This window comes from Pelecanus crispus, chromosome 11 (assembly GCF_030463565.1).
Source record: "Pelecanus crispus isolate bPelCri1 chromosome 11, bPelCri1.pri, whole genome shotgun sequence".
Lineage (NCBI taxonomy): Eukaryota > Metazoa > Chordata > Aves > Pelecaniformes > Pelecanidae > Pelecanus > Pelecanus crispus.
The window spans coordinates 26,743,212-26,768,398 of record NC_134653.1 but is presented as its reverse complement, the minus strand read 5'-3'; the positions used below and the strand labels follow the sequence as shown (position 1 = coordinate 26,768,398).

The window sequence follows — 25,187 nt, the reverse complement described above, 5'->3', positions numbered from 1 at the left end:
GTCATTTAAGCAAAAAATGAGAAGCGTTTATTTCTGTTTCATTCCACAGGTAACTACTTTTTAACACTGGTAGTCAACTCCATTAGAGATCAGGGAGGAAAACATTTTATTTACCAGATCCTGCAAGTACTTCCTTGCTCCTACACAGACCTCTCTGCCAAAGGAATCTGGAAGACCAGGGCCTCCGCTGCCTTTCTGTGTGGCACCGGGGACATGGGTGCCGGAGACACCACTCTCCAACAGCTCTGCTGGCAAACGGAGCAAGTGATCTTGCTCACCAAGCGAATTCCTTAGACTCATGTTGAAATTTCCGCTCCTTATTAGCAGCAACTAAGATTTGTCAGGTGCCTCCAAGCAAGCTACTCTGCTCACTCCTGCTGTCTCGTGGAAATGCCAAATTTCACTTCTGACAGAAGACCCATAAAGGGGGTTTTAAAATCCCTATGACCTGACAGGGCAGCGTGCGTGGGGCACCGCATTTTCACGCTTGCGGTCCCGCTGGCGCCTCACGGCCGGTGCCTCCCGCCAAGGGGCCGAGGCGGCTCGGGCAGCGGCGGGCGGCCCCGTCGGACCCGCCCTCAGGGCTCCGCTCACGGCGGCAGCACCAAGGCGCTCGGCTTCAGGCGGGCGCTGACGGGGAGGCTGCCCCCAGCCCGTAAACGGCTCCGCGCGGACGTGTGCTCCGAGGAGGCGGAGAGCCCCACGAACGCCCTCACGCAGCTGTCAGCCGCGCCGCCCGCCACGGCCGCCGGCGTCGGGCTCGGCCCGAGGGGGCCGCGCTCGCCCCGCCGCTTCCCGCCCTTCTTTCACCCCGCGCCTTCCCCGCAGCGACCGGCGGCGCGGCCCCTGCCCGCCGCGGGGTGGGCCCCGGCCCCGCTGCCGCCCCGGGCCCCGCGCCCGGCACATGGCGCGCACCACGTCCCGCCGCCGCCGCTCCCGGCGGCCGCCTCCCCCGCAGGGCTGCCCGCCGAGAGTGCCTGCGGGCCCTCGGGGCGCCCCGCGCCCTTCCTCACCCACCGCAGCGCTCGCAAGGCGAGACGACGGCTCGGCGGGCCGGCCCGCGGCGAGGGCACGCCGCCGAGCGCGGGAGGGGGGCGGCGCGGCCCCGCCGCCGCCCGCCTTTCCCGGTCAGGCGCCGCGCGGGGGAGCCCCGGCGCGCGCGCCCGCCGCCGCGCCTGCGCGCGGGCCATTAAATGGGTGCGGGGCGGGCGGCGGAAGGCCCCGGTCACGGCGGCTGCGGAGAGGCGGAGTCGGGCGAATAGGGAGAGGGCGCGCGAGCCAGCGCGGAGGGGGCCGGAGCCGCGCGAGCGGAGGCGGGCGGGGGACGGCGCCGGCCCGGTGCGCGTGTGGCGCGTAAGGGGGGGGCGAGCGCGGCGCAGGGCGCCGCCGGGGGGGCGGGCGGGCGGGGGCGAAGCGGAGCCGGTGGCCGGGAGCAGGAAGCGCCGCGGGCGGCGGTAAGGCCTTCAGCGGAGCGGAGCGCCGTCGGGAGACCCGCCGCCGGCGCGGTGAGTGCGAGCGCCTGGGCGCAGGGCGGCGGCGGGGCCGCCGGCGCAGGTGAGGATCCGCTGAGTCACCTGCCCCGCCGCCGTCCTCCCCCTCGGCTCCGGGACTTTGGGACGGGGCCTCGGCCGCGCCGCGGGCCGCGCTGCCCCCGCCGCCACGCGAGCGGCGCCCGTCCCCTCCGGCCGCCGCGGGAAGGGGGGGGGGGGGTGTCCCGGCCGCCCCCCGGCCCTGGCGCTCGCCCCCTCTTCTCCCGGTCGTGCCCGCGGCGGGATCTTTGTTGTGCTGAAGCTGCTTGGGAGCCCGGCTGCGCTGCGGGGCGTGGGGCAGCTCCGGCCGGGCGTCGGGAGCGGGGCCGGTGTTTTCAGCGGGAGCTGCGTAGCCGGGGTCGGGGAAGCCAGAAGTAGGAGGGGGGCAAAAAAGGCACTGCTAGGGAATGCGTCTTACCTGTTGTATCGAAGCACTAACTAGTCTCAGGCTGGAAGGAAAATGTGCCCGCTAGAAACGTCTGCCTCAAAATCTGACGGCTTGTGGTTTTATTTTTTCAATTAGGTCCGTGGTCAAAGGCTTTGAAGTAACCATGGATAAAAGAGGAGGCATAACAGAAACTGAAAACGGTGATGCTTTCCTGGAGTTGAACAGAATTACAACAAAATACTCGCATCGTTACACAAAGGTCAGCGCTCTCCCTTTTCCTCTTGAAGTTGTGCGTGGAGCTGTTGGTCACCGAAGTAGAGTGGGAGGTGGAGGCTTCTGAGGGAGGGAGGCAGTAAGGTGAAGGTAGCAAAGCCTTTGCCTAGATTAGGGCTTGCGAGATAGTATGAAATGAGAACCTTGTTAAATGTGATGTAGCTGTGCAGTGCTGTCCTTGATAGCCTTTTGATTCCCGCCACCTTATTTTAATATCTGGGCACCTCGCAGCATGTGCTGGAGAGATTATGGTAGAGGCTGAAGTATGCTGCTCTACCAGCTTTCTCAAGCACTTGCACTTTGTAGTTGTAGAGTTCTGCTTTACAGCAGTCTTCCTTTAAGAAGATGACCAGAATGTTTCCTTATGTTTACAGAATGCCTCTTCTTTGGAACATATAGCACATCAGATCTTATCAGGACCTTTAATGTGTTTATTATGAGGCCTTTTGTAATCTTGGAATTGCTCATATTTGGCTGCTGGAAGTCTAAGCACTTATGACTCCAACCAGTGCTTAATGTTAAAACTTTAACACAGGTGCTTTTGTTTAGCTGTGATACCTAAATATATGCATGAGTGGCTGTGATACCTAAATACATGCATGAGTGGAACAACAATAACTAAATAACTTGCAAACACAGATTCTTTCAGTATTGAGTTTGATATGCTGTGGGATTTAAGGTTCAAATCTTGTTTGGGGTTTTGGTACCACTGCTGAAACATGCTTTTAGGAGGAGTCTTTAATGGTGGCTGATTTTCCCATTGCTGAAAGCTGTGGGAACAGGTGGTCACTGCTTTGTGGAAATCTATTAAGATACTTTGCAACAAATGGCCTGAAGTGTGGAACAGGGTGAGACAGTGTACTGTTGCTGACTCTGTTATCTTAGTTGAGGAATTCTGAACTGCTAGCTTCCTAGTAGGTTGTTTTTTTAAAAGAAAAAAAATTATCACTGTGGCTCTGTTCCGTTGAGATAGCAGGCCTAGCTTATTTTAACTAGACATCAACAATAAACCAAGTGCTTCAGAATTGGCAAAACTTATATGGGAATAGCATGGCTTTCTAATTCTTTTTAACTTCTTAGAAAAATGTACACTTAACCTTCTAAGATTCAAAGTATACTATTGTTCAGATCTTGTTACTCAATTAACTGTAAAGTGAAGGAGAGGAGCTGTCTTGGCCAAGTCCTCTCAAGAGTAGTAACTGAATGCAGCTTCAAATTCTGCTTGCCTTTTTGGGCAATATTCAGCTAGTGCTGATAGTAGCTGTACACTGAAGCTGATGCATTTGTAGCTTCAGTTTTGTTAATTCAGTACCTATAGTTTCTGATTAGGATAGAGTTGCAGAACTAGTGCCAGAAGGCATCTAGTCGTCTTTATCTGTTGGCTTCCACAGAATCTAAGGTGAAGAAACACCAGAAATCAATGTGTGTTAAAATATCTTGCCTCATATGTTTTTTTTACAAGTAGCATCTTAAATATAGCTGGCTTAAGGTGCTCATGTAATCAATATTGTAAGGCATTTTCACAAGATCCAGTTTCCTACTAATTAGGGATGGGAGGAACACTGTTTCAGGACACGTGCTGCTGATTTGGAGAGGGGATTGATTGCTTTCAACAGTTTATATTCATTTACTATCAGGAGGAAAACAATTGGCTTGTACTATGAATCCTTCTAAACTGTTTAAATAAAACTGTCTAATAACAGCTAAACACACGTTTCCCCCACCCACTTAAAGCACGAGTATGTGAATTAAAAAGAAGAAAAAAACCCCAAAGCACACTCTGGAAGTGCCAGCATTAATCTCCTCTATTATGAGGGTGTTATATAGTCCAAGCTGTGTCTTTTCTAGTTCTTTGGAAGCTGTTGCTCCAAGGGTGCACAGCTAATGAGTGAAAGCCAAGAAACAATTAAAATTTTGCTCACTTCAATGGAAGAATTGCAACAGGATCTGATTGAGAGCCTATGGACTCCCTCTTGTGGCCAACAAAGTAGTCAATTTCCAGGCTGGTGTGATACCTGCATTGGGGTATGATAGTATTACTGCACTGATGTTCCTCATAGATCAAGGTTTATTTTGGGAAGCTGTGGGCAGAGAGGCCAGTCTTCTTCCCTTTAATGGAGCTCTTTTTGCTGAAGACTAGTACAGGGTGATGCTTGGATATGTGTGTGTGTGCGCTTATTAAGGTTTGTCCAGCTACCAGGCTGCCACCTGGAAACTTTCAAATATCAAGCTCACATAGCTACTGAACTGATTTTAATCACATGGGAATAATGATGTAAAAGCTCTAGAGGATATCGTATTCTTGGGGAAAAAGGTAAAGAGATTTCCTTCTTTGGTTTGGCTGATGTGTGGTGTCTGCTGTTAGGATTTCTTTATCCTTCCAGCTGCCCACTGTTTTCTGCGCAGTTCCGAATCAATTCAGTACAGTCGGGAGTGAGGCAGGCTGAAGAAAGGTAATCTAGGGAGAATAAGTAAGTTTAATTAGAAATGTGCATCTTGACTGCAGCCAAGTTGGTGATGATTCAAAGCACTGATGATCACACCATTAATAATGCTTTTTAAATGTAGCAAACTGCAGTGAAACCATAGATTGATTACTAGTCTGCCTCAAATGACTAACTGCTGAGGGGTGTGCAGTAGTAAACTAAGGACTGTATTTGAAAGCTGGTAGAAAGTGGGAAAACTCATGTAATCATTCGGTGTTGATTTCATGTTGGGTAGAGTGGATAATTGTATAATATACATTTAGATATCTTGGAATTGGTGGTGATCAGGAATGGCAAGCTTGTCTGGAATTTCCAGATCTACATTAGTAACTGGTATTGTGGTAATGCTTTTTTTACCTGCCAAATTTTATATAGCATTAAACATAGCAATTTTGATCCCATCTTGAGAACTTACTAGCTCCAGTGTCAATTATGCCTGTCTTCCTTATGAGCTGAAATGTCCAGGGAAGTTAATAGGTAAACATGTATGATATGAATAGCCTTCAAAGTGTTAATGGGGCCTGAACCTGATCTAGTAAGGCTAAGTGCTTCAATAAATGTTTACTCAGTGGCTGCTGGTAGGAGAACTGAAAAATAAACTTGCTGTCTAATGTCAACTTTTCACTGCAGTATTTCACAGGAAATGAAGCAACATATTGGGAAACTTGGGTTGTCAAATTAAAACACTACATTGAGCAGGCAGTCCGGAATAGGTATTTTGTGTCACTTAAATCTTGTCTGGGTGAGAACTGGAATTTTTGCTTTTCCTAGGAGGAACTGCTGGATATTAAAGAGCGTCCCTACTCTAAGCAAAGACCTTCTTGTCTTTCTGAAAAATATGACAGGTATTTTCTTGATTATACAAAAAATATATGCGTTTCTTTCAAAATAAAAGTTTAAATTGCAAAAAATTCTTAGCTAAGAAGTGTGCTTATGTTGATATATAGCAAGATGTATGTGCTCCAGAGTTTAGTGTATGACTGTTTTCAGAAGTACTAATCTGCTAGGGAAGGCTTAATGCTCTGGCTAGGATTTTTGTGCTTTGAACAAAGATTATAACATGAGATCCAGCAGAAAATAACTTCACACAACACAAGTCTTAGAGACTTGCAGGAAAAACTACCAAGAACATAGATGGCTCTATATTGCAGACTGACTAGGTCATGTTGCAACAAGCTGACTTGCTTGATGGATTACTCTCCCATGTTGACAGTGTACCTCATTTAAAAAATGAAGGTGAGAGTATTCTCGGCTTGTGTTTGTAAGTTTGCTAAACAGCAATATCTTTACTTGTACAATAAATTAATCTGAATAGTAAGTATGAGATTGAGGTAAAATTTTCTGAATGCTTAAGAACAGCAGCATATGATCTACTTGAGCTATTTTCAGTGTACCAGGCAAACTTCACCAGTAACTAGTGGGACAACGTGTCTATATGTTGTGCCTTTTATAATCTGATGCTGGGTATTATACTGCCTTACTGTTACAGAAGGGACCCAGAATACCATGTATGAGGTAATAAAGTATAGCAAGGCAAAGATTTAGAAGTTGGTTATGAAAGATGTTTCAATTGTACAGATTGCTAGTCAGTGATTTCTAGGTTTTCAGCACCAGTACTATGAATTATTATGAGACTGCAAGTAGCAAACAATCCTGCAATTTTATTTTCGTAGTGATGGTGTCTGGGATCCAGAGAAGTGGCATGCATCTTTATATCCAAGTTCAGGAAGAACTTCACCAGTGGAAAGCTTTAAAAAAGATTTGGATTCAGACCGGACTTCTCTTATGCGTAGGATAGTAGGTAAGTGTGTTCTTATAGTACAAGACTCAAAACTGAACATAGGCTGTTGGCAAAACCTTTGCTTTCAGATGACACAAATGAGACTAAATGAAGTGTCTCTGAAGATTGTTTGACTGCATAGAATAAGTGTCAAGGAAACCTTGCTTACTCCGACAATAGTCTAGTTTCTGGTAACTGTTATCGAAGAACAAACTTAGGTAGCAGTCAGTGGTTATATCCTACTATTCTTGCTATATAATAGTAATTAGATATGTAATAATGCAAGTGCAGGGGGCAATTTCCCTGCAATCAAGACTGAGTACTTAGAAGGTCTATAGTGGGAAAGCAGGTACTTCCTAGGAGACTGCAATGATTCCTCAATATCCAACTGTAAATTTAATTTTTCCTCTGCGCTTCCTGTGGTCTCAGCTAGATTAGCTTCACAAAAATAAATCATTAATGTTATCCTTGAAAAAGCTCTGGGATAGCAGCAAGGCTATTGTACAGGTAACTAGCTTGTATTTACTAATACATTAAATTCGGTGCTTTTTGTGTGGTCTTTCACTTGTAGATCCAAGAGAGCGAGTAAAAGAAGATGACTTGGATGTAGTCTTAAGTCCACAAAGGCGAAGCTTTGGAGGTGGCTGTCATGTAACTGCAGCTATTAGCTCACGTCGAGCAGGGAGCCCGTTAGAGAAGGAGAATGATGGTGTCCGTGTTATTGGTGGCCGTAGGATTGGCAGTGGAAGAATTATCTCTTCTCGTAACTTTGATAAAGACCACCGGGGTGGTGAAAAAGACATACGTGATTCTAGAGATGCAAGAGACCGAGATCGTGAGAGGGACTACAAAGATAAACGCTTCAGGGTTTGTTCTTTCTTTTCCTGATTGCATATTAAATCAGAGGTTTTGGACACTTTGCGCTAAAAGCAGCAGGGGCAGGTTAACTGCATACAGCAGTTGAGTGTTCCATGCAAGTAGGCCATTTCTTCTTACAAGTACCTTTGTGGTTTAAAGGGTGAGCACTTGGTACTTCACAATCTTAGTCTTCAATCCTTCTGATGGCTCAACTGGGATGCATCTAATCCCGTGTATCTTATAAACCTTGCCTGTGGTAGACTTAATAGCAAGATACTCAAAAGTCTAATAGTTCATTCATAGTTCTTGACCTAGCATTTATCAGTGAGCATTGCCTTTAACCTCAGCAGACGGAAGCTTTCCGTGCTTTCAGGCATTTTTAAGGGGGGGGAGCGGAGAAGAGGAGGAACCACTAGCCTACCTCTCGGGATACAAAACTGAGTTTATATAGGCACTTGCAGACCAATAGCCTTCAGTGTAATAAAGCAGAAATTCAGCTGTGAAGTTTTTAAAACTTAAAAGCCTACTAATTGTGTAAATCTTAACCAAAAAAACCCACTAGAACTGGTGTGAAAAGGTTGACATTTGCTTTGGAGGTCAGGGAGGAATCTTACAAAACAGCATTTAATGGTTAATGTTTTTAATATCCCACATCAGAGGGAATTTGGTGACAGCAAACGTATCTTTGGGGAGCGAAGAAGGAATGACTCTTACACTGAAGAGGAACCTGAGTGGTTCTCTGCTGGTCCTACAAGTCAGTCTGAAACCATTGAGCTTACAGGCTTTGATGATAAAATTTTGGAGGAAGATCACAAAGGGAGAAAACGTACAAGACGACGTACAGCCTCACTAAAAGAAGGTAATGGCAAATTTCACAAAAACTTTGCTTGTCTGCTAGTATGGCGCATTGCTGGATATAGAGGTGTTTGTTATAGATCCAGGCAAGTGTAAAGAACAATGTGGTTTATCAATCTTTAATCTTAAACATGCATAGCTTTTGGTCATCCTGAAGCACAAGATGTAAGGTCCACGATTGATCTTTCAGATTGCATATACCTTGAGTGATAAAATACTATTTTTCTAAAAGAAAGGCAGGACTGAGAGGCAGGAAAAGAAACTCGTATGGATGCTGAATGATATCAGGAATTTGTAGGCTATTAAAAGGGTCTTGTCCTTTTCTTATATCTTGCTGGTTGCTAAAGGCTTGGTTTAAGCTAATGCTCTGAGGTTCTTGAAATATTCTTTTGTTATAGTAATACTAGTATTAGGAACACTGATTTGGACATAGAGCTGCCAGTAATATAGCTTTAAGCTGAATTTGGAGACTGTCTGAATTTGCAGTCATTGGACTTCAAGGGTACCATCATTGTTACCACTGCGAAAGCTGTAGCATTAACTTCTCTGAGGTAAGAGAGAAGATGACTTCTTAATGCTATAAATTCCATAGGTGGACAACATAAACCTGAAGAGTTCAGGTTTAGTTGTGTGTTCACTTAGCTAAAATGTAGTACAGTTTCAAGCATACTAGGTTTGTAGTCATGTCACAGCTTTTTTGCAGCACCTATGCAAGCTTGATAAGTCTTTAATATGACATGTGCTTTGCTCCTGCTGGAGCAGTAGGAGCAATATTTGTCATATCCTGACAATGTTAAGAAAACTTGTGTCGAGTACCAGCTTTCAGGGGGTCTGCTCTCTGGGCCATCCAGGAAGAAGGCAGGAGCTGCCAAAGGATTGTTGATGAAAAACCAGCAGTAGCTGTTAACTTACTGTAACAGCTGTATCTGCTTGGTGTGACACAACATCTGATCTGTGTGCTTCTGGGTTGATCAGGATGCAGTTGTTTATACATGATTTGATGGCAATTCTTATTTCCTTGATGTAGGTAGTCTTAATTGCGGGCTAGAAGATCTGTGCTAGAGTTCTAATGGGCCCTGCTTTGGTCCTGTGCTTCTAATTCCTAGGCAAATGCATTGATTGTTAGGCACTGTTCCTACAGGAAATGGTCAAGTTCAGTGACTCAGCCATCATTTGATTTTTCTTTTTAAGGGATAGAATGCAATGGTGGAGTGGCAGAAGAGGATGAAGTGCAAGCTGTCCTTGCTAATGAAACTCCAGCAGATCAAGAAGTTCCTAGGGAAGCTGTTTTACAAGAACCAGCTCCAGGAGAGTTTGACTTCAATGAGTTCTTTAACTTGGACAAAAGTGTTCCTGGCCTGGCTTCGGTGAGGTGGTGTTTTTGTTGGGGTTTTTTTTAAGACTGGCTGTATGCATGAGAAGCATTTTTGCTGCTGCTGTGTTCAGCGAAAGCTAAAACCTCTTGCTTTGTGATAGTTGCTTTATGTAGCGTGTTAGTTTAAGATGAATTTGCAGAGATTTAGCTTTGGAGTGTTAGGATGTTACTTGTAAAATGTTATCCCTGGGACTGGCTCCATCTCCAAAGAAAGTATATGAGGCAAAGTAGCTGATTATTTTTAATTTCTTTTGATCATTACTTGAAAACTCAAAATGGGCATCTCGGATGTATCTTCTTTGGAAGTATTACAGGTATGTTCAAAGATTAGCTGTACGAAGCTAGTACAGCTGAAAACAACCTTTTGCAGCTAAGTCTGGGAACTGCAGCAAATAGATATTTTGTGCAAGTGTCCTGGAAGGTATTAAGCCTGGAGACACCTGATGAAAACTGTCTCTGAGATATAGTTGTATAGTAGTATAGTACTGAGTTGGAAAAACAAACATAGCCTACTAATTCAGTCAATAGCATGTTTAAACAATGTTATTGATGTGACTAATAGATGCTCTCTGTATCATATGTGGGATGCTACTGATACCTAGAAGCTAGTAACAAGACTATGAAGACTCACAGTTGCACCACAAGTTTCTTCTAATAGGGGATTTTTACCCCCAACCATGATTTGATGGGGATTCTGGTACTTCTGTTGGTAGTGTACAGTTCTTGAACATCTGATCTCTAGAGGTAATAGTGGAGGGTTGGTGTTCACTGTTTTTAGTCTGAAAGCTATAACTGGTCTGTATCTTAGCATGCTTTTTTCTCCTCGCCACAAGAAGGGGTAAGCAGGTCCAGCAAATACTGACTAAGCATGGGCCTAATTAATAAACTGCTGATACTTCTTTTCTGACCTCTCTATCACTAGGATGAAAAGCTATTCTTGACTATTCTAGATGGTATAACTGATTAGTAGAAAGAATTTGAGTAAAAAGGCTTAGTGTTGTAGAAGGGTAAATGTGGGGTTTTTTAGAAAGTATTCTGATAGCAAAGAAACAGACCTGATAATACAGTTTAGAAATGTTAAGGTTTAAAAAATAGAATCCTGACGTAGTCTTTAATGTGGAAAAGCTGCTTGCATTGAAAAATCATATGATGGCAGTAATTCAACAAATACATAGTGGAGTGTTTGTTCTCCCTATAGAAGATGTAAATGATGTCTTTAGACTTGACAATCAGATTTTCGGCATATCTGCAAGACGGTGACTCCTTTCAAAAGCAGAGAATTCCCTGGTCATGAAATATCTGCTGATGAAACTTTAGTGGGCAGATGTTATAATTTGTCAAAAAAGTGAGTTTCAGACTAGCCAGAGCATATTGTAATATTCTTTCTTTGTATTGGTGATATGTCTGTGACAGGTGTTACGGTAGATTTGTACATTTCCTGACATAACTGTCTTAATTCTTCTAACATGTTAGATTCAAACAATTAAAACCAAATGGGTCAATACTGTCTTGTTTTTGCTGTTGGAAATAGTGTTGAGTGCCCCTTCTTTTGGAGAAAACTGTTTCTGTGGCAGAAGGAAGCTGTTCTTACTTTTGTCTAAAAGTAAATGTGCTGCGTGGTGAAATGGCATCTGTGCCTATTGAGCAGGCTTTTAACTGGATACTATCTTGCAAGATAGGAAAAGCTTTGGTCTGAGTTAAATTTTGTAATGCACTGTTTTTGAAATACTTGTAATGATTAGCAAAGAGGTAAACAGTTGCTGTAAACTGTAGTGACTTCTGACAGACTAACTCTATGAAGTACTGCTTAGTGACCTCAGTTCTGCCTGGGGGGAGGAAGTGCTAGCTGCTAGTAGCTTGCTGATGACACAGACTCCGTTGACTTGAACGCAACTATCTTAGTCCCAAATGGTTCAGCATGTGAAGTGCAAGCAAGTAGCCCTTATCTACTGTCCTTCTCCCACAGCCCTTGTGGGCTGCTTGTAAGACAGAGTAGTCTTTGCACTTGATTCCATGCACTATCTTTGGCCAGTGCTGGAACTGAATAGAATCATGGTTGTAGAATATTGAACGGATCAGAGTATTCCTTTTGTACAGTGATAGAGACCAGCCTTGAGCTATCTGGCTGTCAGAATTGTTAGTTTTTATAATTTGTTTTCATTTTTGTGGCAAATGCTTCTCAATTTTTTTGCACACTCACTTTAAAATTGTGTAGTTAGCGGTCTTTGGATGCTCTGATTGTGTTTCAGTTATAGTATTACTCTGAACAAATATTTGGTATAAATAAAAGATGTATTATGGGTTATGCTAACCGACTACACAAATGCTGCCATAGTGGAAGGCAGAAAAAAGCAGTTCAAAGCTGCTAAACTCTGGGAGCAGCATCTAGTTGTCTGTAGCAGAAGAATCTTGGTTGCACAGTACAGCTTAGCAAAGATGTTGCTGGTCTTCTGTTAAGATTATCTATTTTTTTTTCTCCTCTCCATAATCTAGATGATAGAGGATGTGCTGGGGGAAGGTTCAGTGTCTGCCAGCAGGTTCAGCAGGTGGTTTTCTAATCCTAGTCGTTCTGGAAGCCGGTCAAGCAGCTTGAGATCTACACCACATGAGGAACTGGAGAGGCTAGCAGGTAAGACTATAGGACAATACAGGGTCAGATAGCTTCTTTCCATATTCCTTCCTACTCATTCAATAAAAACATGGCAGATAAAGCTTTAGGATAGTGACTTCTCCCACAGTTTAAGCACTTGACGTTCTTTTGGAAGCTCTTAGAGTAAGCAGCTACAAGTTCTTTTTTTATAAATGTTCTTGTCATGCTCCTGATGACTTTCCAGCTGATCTTGGGCAAGGGGTGTGAGGCATAACTTTTCCGTGACATTGAAGTTGGTTACCAGTATATGTTCATCTTGAGACATTGAGTTGGTAAACTGATGTCGCAGTGCTCCTGGTTTTGCTGTTTCAGGTCTAGAGCAAGCCATTCTCTCCCCTGGCCAGAACTCTGGAAACTACTTTGCTCCCATTCCATTGGAAGACCACTCTGAAAACAAAGTGGACATCCTAGAAATGCTACAGAAAGCCAAAGTGGACTTAAAACCTCTTCTCTCAAGTCTTTCAGCCAACAAGGAAAAGCTTAGAGAGAGCAGTAAGTGCCTCTTCAGATATTGTTGAGTTCTTGTGATGCAGTATCTCAAGGCAAGAGGAAACCTCAACTATTCTGGAAACCTCAACTGCCAAGTCCAGGAGTAGGAAGTATTATAGGTTTACTTAGACTACTGAAAACCCAATATTCAACAGATCTTGATTGTGTCAATATCATTACTGGTTCTTTTCATCCTAATCACAGGATGACACCAGGATTCTATCAGACCACTTTACTGGCCAGTAATAATCATAAGTTAAGATGATGCAAGTCTTGATCTGAGCTTCCAGCTTTGTCTATGGCATTTACATATGCTTTTCATACTGGAGACTGGTAATGTCAGCTCTGTGTGGCATTTAAATTCTGGCTTTACCAAAAACTTACCAAAAACTTAATCTAAGTCATTCTTGCAAGCATCTATAATGGATCACATTGAATTAAGTATCAGTATCTAAAAAGATGAACAGTGGCTTGAGGATGTCAGTTTTTTCAAGTGCATGCTGTAGACTTGAACTTGTCAAGATTGTTGCTAGCACTTGAAGCACAGTGGTCTATGTTCACTGTTCAGTTCATTAAATAATATAGAGCTACAACATAGGAACAGATTTGTCTTAGCTATGCTAACTTGGCTAGAATTATGGGATCCCAGGGAACTTAGTCTGTTCGAATTCACTTTTGCTAGCATCAGCTGTTCTAAACAGAGTTCAGGGCTGACTTTAAACTTCATGTTCCAGGGCACATCCAAGTTAGAGACTTGCATGTTTGGGCCCATAGCATGCACAGAGGGTACAAAATGCATGCGTTCTTTGAAATCTTAAACCAATTTGGAATTAGATCTTATCTTTGGCAAGCAGCATGTATTGCCATGTAAACTGGACTGAACAAAAAGTAATGCTACTCCATGATTTGTGAGAAGCTAGGAAGGAAAGCATCCAAGCACTGCAAATATTCTTAAGCATCCAGTCTGGGAGTAGGGAGTGTCAGCTAACATTGGAGAACTTCTTTTTTCTTAATTTGACTTAAAACTACAAGTCTTTTCTGTGTTCTGCTTAGTCTGACTTCCCTACTAAAAGCTTTTTAAACTTTGATCCTCACAAACCAAGGATGAAGGAACAAAATTGTGGGGAAGCTTCCATTCGCTCATGTGCCTGATGTGGATTCTGTATTCCCATAAAATGCTGTACAGTTCTTAGTGTTGTGGAGTTTTCAGGTCAATTCCTCTCCACCAACATCATATTTTTCCTCATGTTTCATACTGCGTGTCTGCATCATTTCTTTTTTCCACCTTCTTGCCCAAATTTCCAGTAAATCTTATTTCTTTGGGCCAATGTCTGCTGCAGCAACCCATGGCATGCTTCTGTCTCTTTCTTTTCTCTTAAGATGTCATCTTGTGATGTGTGTTAGCTGGTCCATGAAGCATGTCTAGCCTTGATGTTGGGTGCTGATAGATATTTATATACGCATACAGAGGAATATAGCTTAATAACACTTGTACCTTATTCTGGTTATGCCAGTTAAATCTTTCTATAGTGGCTTTAATTTCTGAGAAAAAAAAAAATCTACTTTGAACTTTATGCACACCAAACTGTGTGTAACTGAGTCTCCAAAGTATCTAAATTTTCCAGGTATGTATTCTTTCTACGTACAATAGCTTCAGACAATTTGACATTGGTTACACTGCGGCTGTAAGACCATCTGGCCTCCTGGAGTATAAGATAAATGGAACTTTCCTAATTGAAAAAGAACAACTCAGTTGTCAGGTGAATATTCTCTATTAAAAGCAGGTGAAGTTGTAAAATGTAGTAATGATATGTCTTGCAGGATAAATGAAAGCTAGTGAGAACTTAGCAGTTAAGACCTGAACAGGTTCTTACATGCCTATAGTTCCTCATGGCAATACTCCTAAATTAAATATTAGAATATCAGTCTAAACACAGATCAGACATGGTTTGACAGCTATTGTGAATATCGGAAGATAAGTTTTTGTCTGTTCCTTGTTTTCAAACAACTTGTGTTTGTCACCTGCACAAGAATTATTAGCTCACTTGTAAACAGAGAACCATGGTTTATCAGTATTTCTCCTGTATTTCCCAGCACATTCAGGAGTTGTACTTTCAGTGGAAGAAGTCGAAGCTGGGCTAAAAGGCCTGAAAGTGGATCAGGAGGGGAAAATTGCTACTCCATTTATGGCCGAGCAAATGGAGGAAGCATTGAATGTTGCTGGCTCCAGACAGATCAAGAAAGATGGAGATATGACTGCATTTAACAAACTAGTCAGCAGCATGAAGGCAAGTGGGACTCTACCTTCACAGCCCAAAGTCAATGTAAGTAGCAGACACCTGGCTCTTCTGAACTGTAAATGGATCTGTGCCAAGATACGTTATGACTGGAAACCCCTTAAACAACCCTTCTGGTAACATGTGAGCCTTGACTGGGTACAGCAGCATGATATTAAATATAGGCTTACATTTAGAATATTGTTGCTTGGAGGGGAAAGTAAGGGAGGTGCTTTGGTCACTTTTCCCTAGCCAAAGTAACCGAAAGTGGGGCTGCTTTTTTGTTCAGGGTTCACAGGGTTGATTTCATGTTAAGTTTCTGAAAGCCCCAGGACACTAATGCTATGTGAGAAGTCTAATAATTGCCACCTTGAAAGTGGACCTATGTGAATATCTAGTACAATTGATCAATATCTGGACTTGAAGACTGTAAATACTTGTCCTAAAAAGATGCTGTATGATGAAAAGGCTGGATCGTCTACTACAGAGGACATTTTGATTAGTGTCTAAGATTCTCCTACAGTTGAACTCATCCTGTCTGAACCTTATTTAATAAAAACAAATACATCTGTAGAAAAGGTACTGTCTAGATAACATATATCATCAGTCCACTCTTTATGGAAGATGTGCTAGTGTTAGTTTAATGGTTGCCTCAGTGCTGCTATGAAAATGCATCTCTGATAAAATGCTTGTAGCATAGGTATAATTAACACTTACCTGAAGCTCAGATGTCTTGCTTTCGTGACTTTTGTTTTGATAGAGGTATGTCAGTGCCCAATCTAATATTTTTAAACTTGGATTTTAAAATTTTTTGCACTAAGATAAAACTAAACTGAGTACTTCTTAGCTGAAAGATTAGTATTAAACAACAGATGATAACTAATGATAACTAAGCTTTAGACTGGGAGAGATTGTAGTATGAAATTTCATCTTGCCGCTAACTGCCTAAAGAGTATGCTTGACCCTAAGCTGTCGGTAACTACTATCAATAACTGGCACCATAGAATACTTCTAACAACTGAGTAAGTCTAAAGCCTCTGTTTTTCTGGCCAAACTCTTTTGATGAGACTTTTAGTCTCATCCCACTTCACTAAAAGATATTGAAGAATGTAAATTTGGCCTGTGAGAAATTTGCAGACTGATTTCACACTTAAATTGAGACTTTCATTTCTGGCTGTCCCTTTACATTGACATGTAACTTTGATGCATAGAAGAATATCTTAAATTTCTCTAATATACAAACACTTTTCAGTTTGTGCATAGTTTCAGTTGACCACTTGGCCCAGTGTTTCATCTCCAGTTTACACAATTCATATCTTACTCAAACTTGAATAAGGCCCATTGAACTACCTGTATGCAATCTAGCACTAAGCATTTTCTTAGCTGGGGAAGATCTGTGAGACAGCTCAGCCCTTGACTTTGCTGGAATGTTATTTGGCTGATGCATAAAGTATGGTTCTAACAGAACAGGTGAAATTGTTTCTGTCACTGAGACAAATGTGGCTTGTCTCTTAATGAGTCTGGTGCTTGTTGTATCTACATCTAAGTTATAATGTTTTCATTTTCTTAGCAGAGCCTTGAGAGCCACTTAATGTCACCTCCAGAGATGCCAGGCCAGCCTCTATCGAAGAATATTCTACAGGTACTTCTTGGTGGGGGAAAATACTTAAAAGGGCATCCCCAATAGGAAAACAAAAATATTTGAAAAGACATTTAAGGCAATTACGAGATTACTAGTCATATCTGACTCCCTATAGAGGAAAGAGAACTAGTCACTAGTTCAGTTCGCTTAGAAATCTGTCTTGTCATGCTATTTCCCATGATTACAACTTGAAGATGAAAAGCCTGGCTAAGTGCCTAATACTAAGCGCAATCCAGAATTGGTGTATCTAGTTGCACAAGACCACCTTGTCTCTTTAACTTGCTATAAATAGTTTAGTAAAATGAGTTAATTTGTATAAATTGATCATATTCTGAACATTCTTTCATTACTTATTCTAGGAGCTTCTTGGTCCACCCATTACCAGACCTGCTTCATCAAATGTCTTAAGTGGCCTGATAGGTGGCTTGGAACCTGCAGCCTCTTTACTGACACAAAGAGCACCTTCTCCCCCTATTCCACCTGTGTTCCCAACTCGAGCTGCTTCTGCAGATTACCTGCGTCACAGAATATCTTCACCCATTGGTGAGACTGGTTGCAAAACAGTTTTTTCTTTTTTGTTACTTGAGTTTGTTTTAAAGAATGCTTTACAGAACAATAAAAACTTCCTGCTACTTTGTGGGCAACTAAGTCAGTCTCTGCCTCTTGAGTGCAAGATGCCTTTTTACTTACTAGTGTCTAATGTTAAATTAATCTCCAAAAAAAGTAGATGTCTGTGACAGATCAACTAGACCTCACAGTATATTCTGGTGTGGAGTAATGTGCTCAGCTACTGTATAAGAAGCCAATTTTCGGGGACTACTTGACCATTTGTATTGCGAAACACTACCAGTAGCCTCTCTGTAGCTCTCTAGCCTAGTGACAAGGAAAAGACATAGCTCTGTGTAGACTTAAGGGATGAGCTGTGAGTCTTCACAAGGAATCCTTAATTCATGTAGAATTGTTTAACTTAGGGATGTATATTGTATATATTGAAAGAAACTGTTAGTCCTTTTAAATATAACTGTTGAATGTTCTCTAGGTTTTGGACAAGGTTCTCAGCAATTGCTTGGTGATCCATTTCCAGGTGTAAGGAAGCCCATGAGTCCAGTTGCTGCACAGGTTAGATTAAATGCTTGTTGCTTAATGTGTATTCATCTCTTATATTGTGTGGTCTAGAACTAACTGGTGGAAACACATACTTAGCTGTTGCATTCAGATGTTTATGCTTAATTAAGTTCACTCTGTGGGGATGCAGAGTTTAATTTAGTACAGTCTCAAAACATTGCAATTGAACCCATCTGAGAGTACCTCAAGTACAAGATTTTTTGAAACTTCTATTGTCTGTCAATAAAACAGATGGCTGTTGGTGGGCAGACACTCTGTGAAGACACTATACCTATAGCAGTAAATCTTCAGTATCTTAAATGCCCAACCAAATGCAGGCTTTGATTTGTTTGTTTCTTATACAACTCTACTTCAGATAAGTCCCTTGGAAATACAGCAGGCTGCATTAGAGGGACTAGCATTACCACATGACTTAGCCATACAGGCAGCAAACTTCTATCAGCATGGCTTTGGTAAACCACAAATGGACAAAAGCAGAGATGGCTACAGAAATAGGTGAGTATCTGACTGAAAAATGTACAAGTATGCTGTTAACTGATTTTTTTTTTATGTGAGTATTTTCTTTTACTAGATATTAGTACTAGTGACTCAAGCTTGTACTGATTCTTGGCAATCCTGCCTTCCATTCTGTGCCAAGAGTAGAGCTGCTTCTTACTAACTTCCTGTCCATTAACAGGCAGCAGCGAGTGACTAAATCACCTGCACCAGGACACAGAGGGAATGCATCTTCTCCAGCCCCTACAGCATCCATTACTAGCATGGTCAGTACCTAATGTATAATGATTGTAGGAAAAGCTATAAAAGTGTCTGCAGTAACTAGATTATAGCAATTGTAATCAATACGTTATATCAGTGGCCACATGATACAAGAATGCATTACACTTCATACTTAACTGGATGTCTTCACTTTGGAAAACTGCCTTTTCTGACCACTAAAACTGAAGAAGCGTCATTAATATTACCTTGACCTGGTCTTCTGAAACCAAAGGAAGATAACTGAAAACTCAGGCTCTCGTATTTTGGTACTTAGGTTTTCAGAAGACAAGTGCTGAAAGCCATCAGACACTTTAGAGAACACTGGTCTTCAGGTATGAAGTGACTCACTTAAGTGCCTGTAGGTTGAAATATTACCTAGGAGCTTCAGGGTCACTTTGAAAATAAATAAAATCTCAAAGCCACGCTGTTGCCTCATTGCCTTCAGTACTATGTAAAATACTGCTTTGATGTAAATTTTCCAATTAATCAGTCAAGTACTTGCTTGCAGCTCAGGACTAACCACAGGCTATCAGCTGCTAAATCAAACAAGTACTTTTGTTGGTATACCAAATGAGTGGCTTCCACAGATGCTGTGTAACTTCAGGGGAAAAATACAAATGAGGCAATAGTTTTCCAGAGATCTGTCAGCCCTGAGTGAATACAGATAAGGCAGCTCTGTAGAAATTCCTGTTGAGCTGCTGTTCTGAACCAACAGCAAAGAGGAAACAGCTGTAACTTAAAATACAGCTCATCTATTTTGTTTCAAGCCTGTTAAGGTACCTTTAACTTTAAGAACATCTGCTGGTTTTAATAAAGGTATCAGACTTCTGCAAGTGCTTAAACTATAGAATAAAGCTATGAAATGAGGTTATATAAAATCATGGGCACACAGCGGCTGGTTCAAAAGAGCTTTAAATGGAAAGGATGTGCTAGAATTGGTGTCCACCCACAACTATAAGATAGTGTGGCCTAGATAATGAGTACTGAGTAAGGTGTTGCTTCTTACTATGTTCTCTGCAGCTGTCTCCTTCCTTTACACCTACCTCGGTGATTCGCAAGATGTATGAGAGCAAGGAAAAAAGCAAAGAGGAGCCAGTTTCTGGGAAAATGAAAGTCAGTGATGGTAAAGATGAAAATCAGAGGCCAAATGAAGGTATTGTAATGGCTTTAAAATAACACACACAAAAGATTTGGAATAGAATCAAAGAGCTTCAGCACGTAGTATGCCCAGGCTAACTTTAGAGCTTCCTGATTTGTGGAGATGAGGAGGATGTAGAAATGAGCCTACAATAAGAGGAAGGGTTAGAGCTATGGAGGAGATACACTTCCAAGTGCAGTCTTCCAGCAGTGTTGGGTTTAAATCCATTTTTTCTTTTATCTGTCAGTTTGTGATAAATAGTGACACTAAGAGGCCTGGACCAAAACTGTTTGCAACTGGTCTTGATGAACAAGCATATTAACAATAATGCTTCCATATCTCTCTACACCAGTAATTGAATAAAAACAACTTATAGCTCTCTCGAGACATTTTAACTGAACAATCAAAGCTGAGACCAATTAAGCTCTTTTAAATGTAGCAGATCAAGGAAGCATTTTGTCACCCTAACTGATGTAAGTGGCTATTAAAAGGAAATGCTCGATACCAGTTGCCTGACCCAGTAAGACTAACATGCCTAATTGCCATGACGTTGTACTTCAATACTGGTAACTACAGAGGTAGCTTGCAGTTCCTATTACACAGCTGACTCTTTTTTTCCTTTTAGCACTCCAAATATTACTGCTACCTCAATTGGTAGTAGATGACTCTAAGATATTTTAGGCCTTGTCTAACTGATCTGTATGGTCTGTGGAAGCAGCTTCTTGAGGTGCTTTAGTGTTCCAAATCTTGCTAAGCACAGCAGACATAAAAGGCTGCTGCTAACCCCCAAACACATCTAAACTGACAAACGACTTCGGGCTAGATTTCTGGCACAACCCCAAATTATAGTCTTGTTTAGGGAGGAAGGATCCCTTGTACCTCCTGCCTCCTTTGGGACTGACTCATCCGTGCTGCCAGCTCAAAATCTCCAAGAGGAAAAATAAGAATTAAAGGTGGAGTTATTGCTGATTCTGACCTAATTTAAACTTGCTGTCAAGGGATTTCTGTGGAACATATTCCTTTTCATTACTGTTTTGAAATAATTTGGCCAAAAGCATCCAGGAAAGACAGATGCTTACTATTAAACACATATGACTAAAGTTCAGCTAGTCCTGGAATCTAGCTACCAAATCCAGTTATTAGTTGTAATTTTCATTAGATAAAATCTCTAGCTGTGGACTATAATAGTTGTATTCAATTCTAGCTACAGATAACCTACTGTCTAGTTCTGTGGAGAATGCAGATCAAGAAACTTTGCCCACCTTAGGTACCAAACTACCTGCACTGCAGCGCTCTTCATGTTCCACACCTCTTACCCAAGCAAATCGTTGCACCAAAGAGCAAGACTACAGGCCTAAATCAACTGGTAGAAAGACTCCTACAATGGCCTCCCCAGTACCAGGAGGCCCTTTTCTTCGTCCCGTTCATCAAGTACCCCTTGTTCCCCATGTACCAATTGTACGACCTGCTCATCAACTGCATCCAGGATTGGTCCAGAGAATGCTGGCGCAGGGGGTTCATCCGCAACATCTCTCTCTACTGCAAGCAGGTAATCCATACTTCCCCCCCCCCCCCCTTAAGTTAACGTATCTTCTCTGTAAGACAGACTGTGTTAGGAACAGCACAAACTGATACTCATTACTAGTGTAACTATTCTTTTATTACATCAAAACTTACCTTTAAAACCAGGCAATAAATTCCATCCCATCTAAATATTTGTTTTGCTTTAAGTTACTTACGCTTATTAGGTAAGAAGTTTCCTCACTCTTGTTCAACAGGTATGCTTCCTCCTGGAGTGGACCTGCCTCACTTGCAGGGAATATCTGCTCCCATCCTTGGCCAACCTTTTTATCCCCTACCAACAGCCAGCCATCACATCTTAAATCCACGCTCTGGGACGCCTTTGCAGCTAGCGATGATGCAACAGCAACTACAACGATCAGGTAGGCTAAAACAAAACAGGAGTGTGACTTTTAGAACACTGACTATACTTGTTGGCCTGTTTCTGTGTACTGTGCTAACAGAGAGCTACTTTGGTAATTTAGATACCCGCACAAGATTAGTGATTATAAGTATCAGAGCAGTTTGGGCCACTGCAGGCTTGCTCTTATGCCAGAAGAAAGTCCAAGTGAAGCATTCGGTTTCAAGATAGGTGTTGCTATTCACAGATCTGCCCCTTGCAGCATGTGTGCAGTCTTTTTCCTCTCTTGCTGGGTGAGAGGCCACCCACCAACCTGTCTCAAATAAAATGCTGTTTGATGCTGGTGTTCCAGTTAAAACCTGCATGATAACTGTGTCCAGAACTGGCAGTGTCAAGCAGTTTATGGAAGTACTAATGAGAATAAACATGTGGGGTCTGGATTTTCCAGGGCTGATGGAATAAGAGCTGCATTCAGCTCACATGCCTTATCAGGCTATTGCTCTGGGCAAATCTCAGTGTTGGGTGAACATGTTACTCCACCCCTAATAGCTTTATGTTTCACAGGCACTGGAGCACAGGGATCACCCGCTGGTGCACAAACAACCCCTCAGAACGTGCTGTCTCGGACTGGATTATCTCACGGGCACACGCAGCTTGACCATCGCCCCAGCCAGAGAAGTGGCTCTCCCATTGGCCTTGCAAAATGGTTTGGTTCAGATGTCTTGCAGCAGCCTCTCCCTTCCATGCCATCCAAAGTCATCAGTGTAGATGAACTGGAATACCGGCAGTGAACAGTGACCACTGGGTGGGACACTTGCAATTCTTTAGACTGGATAAAAATGTCCATAGTCAGGACTTCACATCTGTTTGTTTTTTTGGGCTTTTATTTTTAGCACTCTGTGCAAAATTTCTTTTTGAGAGACTAAAGCACATGGCACCTGTCCTGGTCTCATGTCTGCATCAAGACTAAAGGATCCATTATGGCTTGAATAGTGAAGCCTGAAGAAATTTAGATGCAAGACAAAGCCAGTTTAATCCTGGAAGTGTCTATTTTTTGTTTTTGTAAGATATGTGAATGAAGTGCTGATATTCTCTAGTGTAGGGGTAGCAGCTATGGATTCCTCCTGCAGAGAACTAAATGTATAGACCCTTGTGTACAGACTTGTGTATAAACAATCTTTTGTATATATACACATAGAATAGCCTTTTTGAATCTATAAAGCTGTACATAAGAGTAGCTGATAACAGTTGAGCTTTAGTTGTGCCTATGGTTTGGCTCTTTCTCCATTGTACATGTGGGACTTTCTTTAAGATTAAAGTTGCATATCCTAAGTGTGAGTGAACAGGATAAAGTTGCTTTGCCTTTTCTTGCTGCTCATCTCCTCTAGGTCTCCCTCTCATTATTCTGTCACATACTGTGCACTCAGTGTAGCTAAAGTGTCAAAGTAAAAAGCCCACATCTTGCTGTCTGTATAACAAAGGTCTGATTCCTTGTGTGTATGACTCTTGCCATCAGATGAGAGAATTGTTTAGTCTTCAAACAGCCTTGAGGATGGGACCTGGTACAGTAATGATAAAGCCACATCTTCAGTCTGCTGTAAGCAAAGAGACTGTAGGTACCTTCTGGTCATAGTCCTTTCCAAAGGGATGGTGCTGGTCCTTGTTTAGCTGCAGTATTTTCCTTGTTTTAATCTTCCAACCCAGTTATAAAGGTCATCAAAATGGAGCCTTTAAATCCTCACCCTTCAACTCCTCAGTCATAGCTGTGGTATGTTCTATACTGCCTTCAGTTCTATTTATAGAAGGGAGTCCCAAGAACTGTCCTAAATCTAGTGTGCATCTATTGATGCAATTACTGTGAAATTTGCCTTTGGGGTCTTGTTCTGTGGCTTGAAAGGGGGAGGATAGGGTAGTTTTGTGATCTTACTGTGTATATTTGGTTTTAAAATACTATGTTCCTTTTAAGCCTGTTTCACTTTCCTGAACAGTTAAGTGTTCTCTTCCATCCTTCTACTGCATGGTTCCTCACTTTCTCACTTGTGCTGAGTCTAGTACTGCTGTCATGTCCTCTATCTAGCTTAGGCCATTGTGCTCTTTTAAAAAAGGTGAAAGCAAAACCAGAATTCTCACGGACTTGCTCTTTCTTAGGTCTCACTGAATGCAAAACCAGCAGCAGAAAAAAAAAAAAAAATCACTTGACTGTATTATAACAATTGCCAGCATGCTGTGGTGGGTTTGTTTCAGTCCAGCAGAGACAATGTTGTACAGAAATAGCAAGCTGAAATCTCCAATGTGGAATCTGTTGGGGGTCACCCATACTTCTAGTGGTTGTTCCTAAAACAATCAGTGTAAAACATGCAATCACCAGCTTGTCCTTGTAAGATTGTTTTCATACTTTTTTAACTTGACACTTTCCCAGTAACATTCTGTAAATAAAGTTGATTCTACCAGCTGTCTGTATCAACTAGTCTTGAACTAAACTCTGTCAATATATTGATTAGTTTTTAGCATTGCTCTTGTGTGTAAGCTAAAACCACAGTTTGAGCTGAATCTGCAGAAAATTTCAACTTGAGTTTATCTTCCACAGGGGGGAGAGGAGCAATCTGCTTTGAAGGTAACTGGCCTCACTGAAGACATACAATGCAATTGCTGCATTTAAATGTTTCTGTACGGCCATGGTTAAGTGTAAGGAATGAGATTTCAGTGTACTAGAAGAACTCATAATATTAATGAGCTCTAAAGAAAGGGTGAATGATATTCACTGTTCATAGCTTCTGCTCTGCCCCCTTCCAGTCAAGGCTGATAACCCCAGCACATCTGCAGCAGTTAAGGTCACTTATGCAGGAATCTACTTCTAAGCATTTTTTCCCCTAGTAGTTTTTGTAAGCTTTCTTCCCAGGCTGAGTAGCAGCCACTGTTGCAAGGATTTAGTGCTTGAGTGGGTGTCTGAAATCACTACTTCTCATTTATATGCCTAGTAATGTATTTTTGATACATTTAAGTAAACATCCTTACTTCCTTTTTGTAGGAGAACAAATGCTAGTGGCTAATGCATTTGATAAGCTTTCTGCTCATGTTAGAGCTCTATTAATTCCTATTAAAAAGCAACAGAACCACTGCTTTTCGAGCAGCCTGCTTCTCTTATGCAACTTATTTGATTTCTCTAAGCAGGAAGTTCTTTTAAGAAAACTTATAAGCTTCTAGTCACTAACACAGTAGAACACAAGCATCTAGTTTACTTCCACTCATGTAAACTGAAAAAGTGACTGCTCATGAGCAGAAGCTACCATCTTTTCCACAACTGCAGGACTATTAATAGCCTTGAAGTATTCAAACAAGAACATTTCAGATTAAGGCAGCCAAAGCTAGAACTCTGTGTCCTCTAGCATTGTTTCATAAGATACAGTTCTCCAGCATCTGCTTTTCATGTTTTGTTCTGATTTAGAACAAAGTAATTCCTGATGTGTGAACTTTTTTCCAATTTGGAAAGACAAGTATATCAAAGCTTCCTTGTGAGATTTTGCCCTTATGAAAGTCACTTAACATGAGTTTCCATGTGTAACTTCTGCCAGAACAGGACACTGCAGTACAAGTTGGCCAGGAACATCAAGTTTACTATGCAGTAGTGTACTACCATAAAACCCCA

The 25,187-nt window shown here is 42.1% G+C and overlaps 1 protein-coding gene across 5 annotated transcripts; it reads left to right on the top strand.

Annotated features, from left to right (window-relative positions):
* Positions 1-1,435: 1,435 nt before the first annotated feature.
* EIF4ENIF1 (eukaryotic translation initiation factor 4E nuclear import factor 1) lies at positions 1,436-23,985 on the top strand. 5 transcript variants are annotated; one of them, XM_075718272.1, is made up of 19 exons: positions 1,436-1,454; positions 2,053-2,176; positions 5,448-5,521; positions 6,350-6,477; positions 7,028-7,323; positions 7,972-8,173; positions 9,361-9,536; positions 12,038-12,173; positions 12,507-12,686; positions 14,778-15,007; positions 16,530-16,601; positions 16,961-17,144; positions 17,641-17,720; positions 18,082-18,221; positions 18,403-18,487; positions 19,503-19,635; positions 20,825-21,169; positions 21,399-21,563; positions 22,106-23,985. In XM_075718272.1, exons 2-19 carry the CDS (start codon positions 2,081-2,083, stop codon positions 22,330-22,332), a joined length of 2,949 nt encoding a protein of 982 aa, XP_075574387.1. In that variant the 5' UTR covers positions 1,436-1,454; positions 2,053-2,080; the 3' UTR covers positions 22,333-23,985. The 5 variants fall into 5 exon arrangements, with proteins under 5 accessions (XP_075574387.1, XP_075574385.1, XP_075574384.1 ...); XM_075718270.1 differs by lacking the exon at positions 1,436-1,454 and adding an exon at positions 1,479-1,505; XM_075718269.1 differs by lacking the exon at positions 1,436-1,454 and having other exon boundaries at positions 2,042-2,176; positions 20,888-21,169.
* The last annotated feature ends 1,202 nt before the right edge of the window (positions 23,986-25,187 follow it).

Excerpts from the sequence above, each read along its gene's own strand:
- EIF4ENIF1 (XM_009493049.2), top strand. The coding sequence starts at position 2,081 with ATGGATAAAAGAGGAGGCATAACAGAAACTGAAAACGGTGATGCTTTC. Across the intron at positions 7,324-7,971 it reads ACAAAGATAAACGCTTCAGG|AGGGAATTTGGTGACAGCAA; the intron begins GTTTGTTCTTTC and ends ATCCCACATCAG. Across the intron at positions 17,721-18,081 it reads TGAGTCCAGTTGCTGCACAG|ATAAGTCCCTTGGAAATACA; the intron begins GTTAGATTAAAT and ends ACTCTACTTCAG.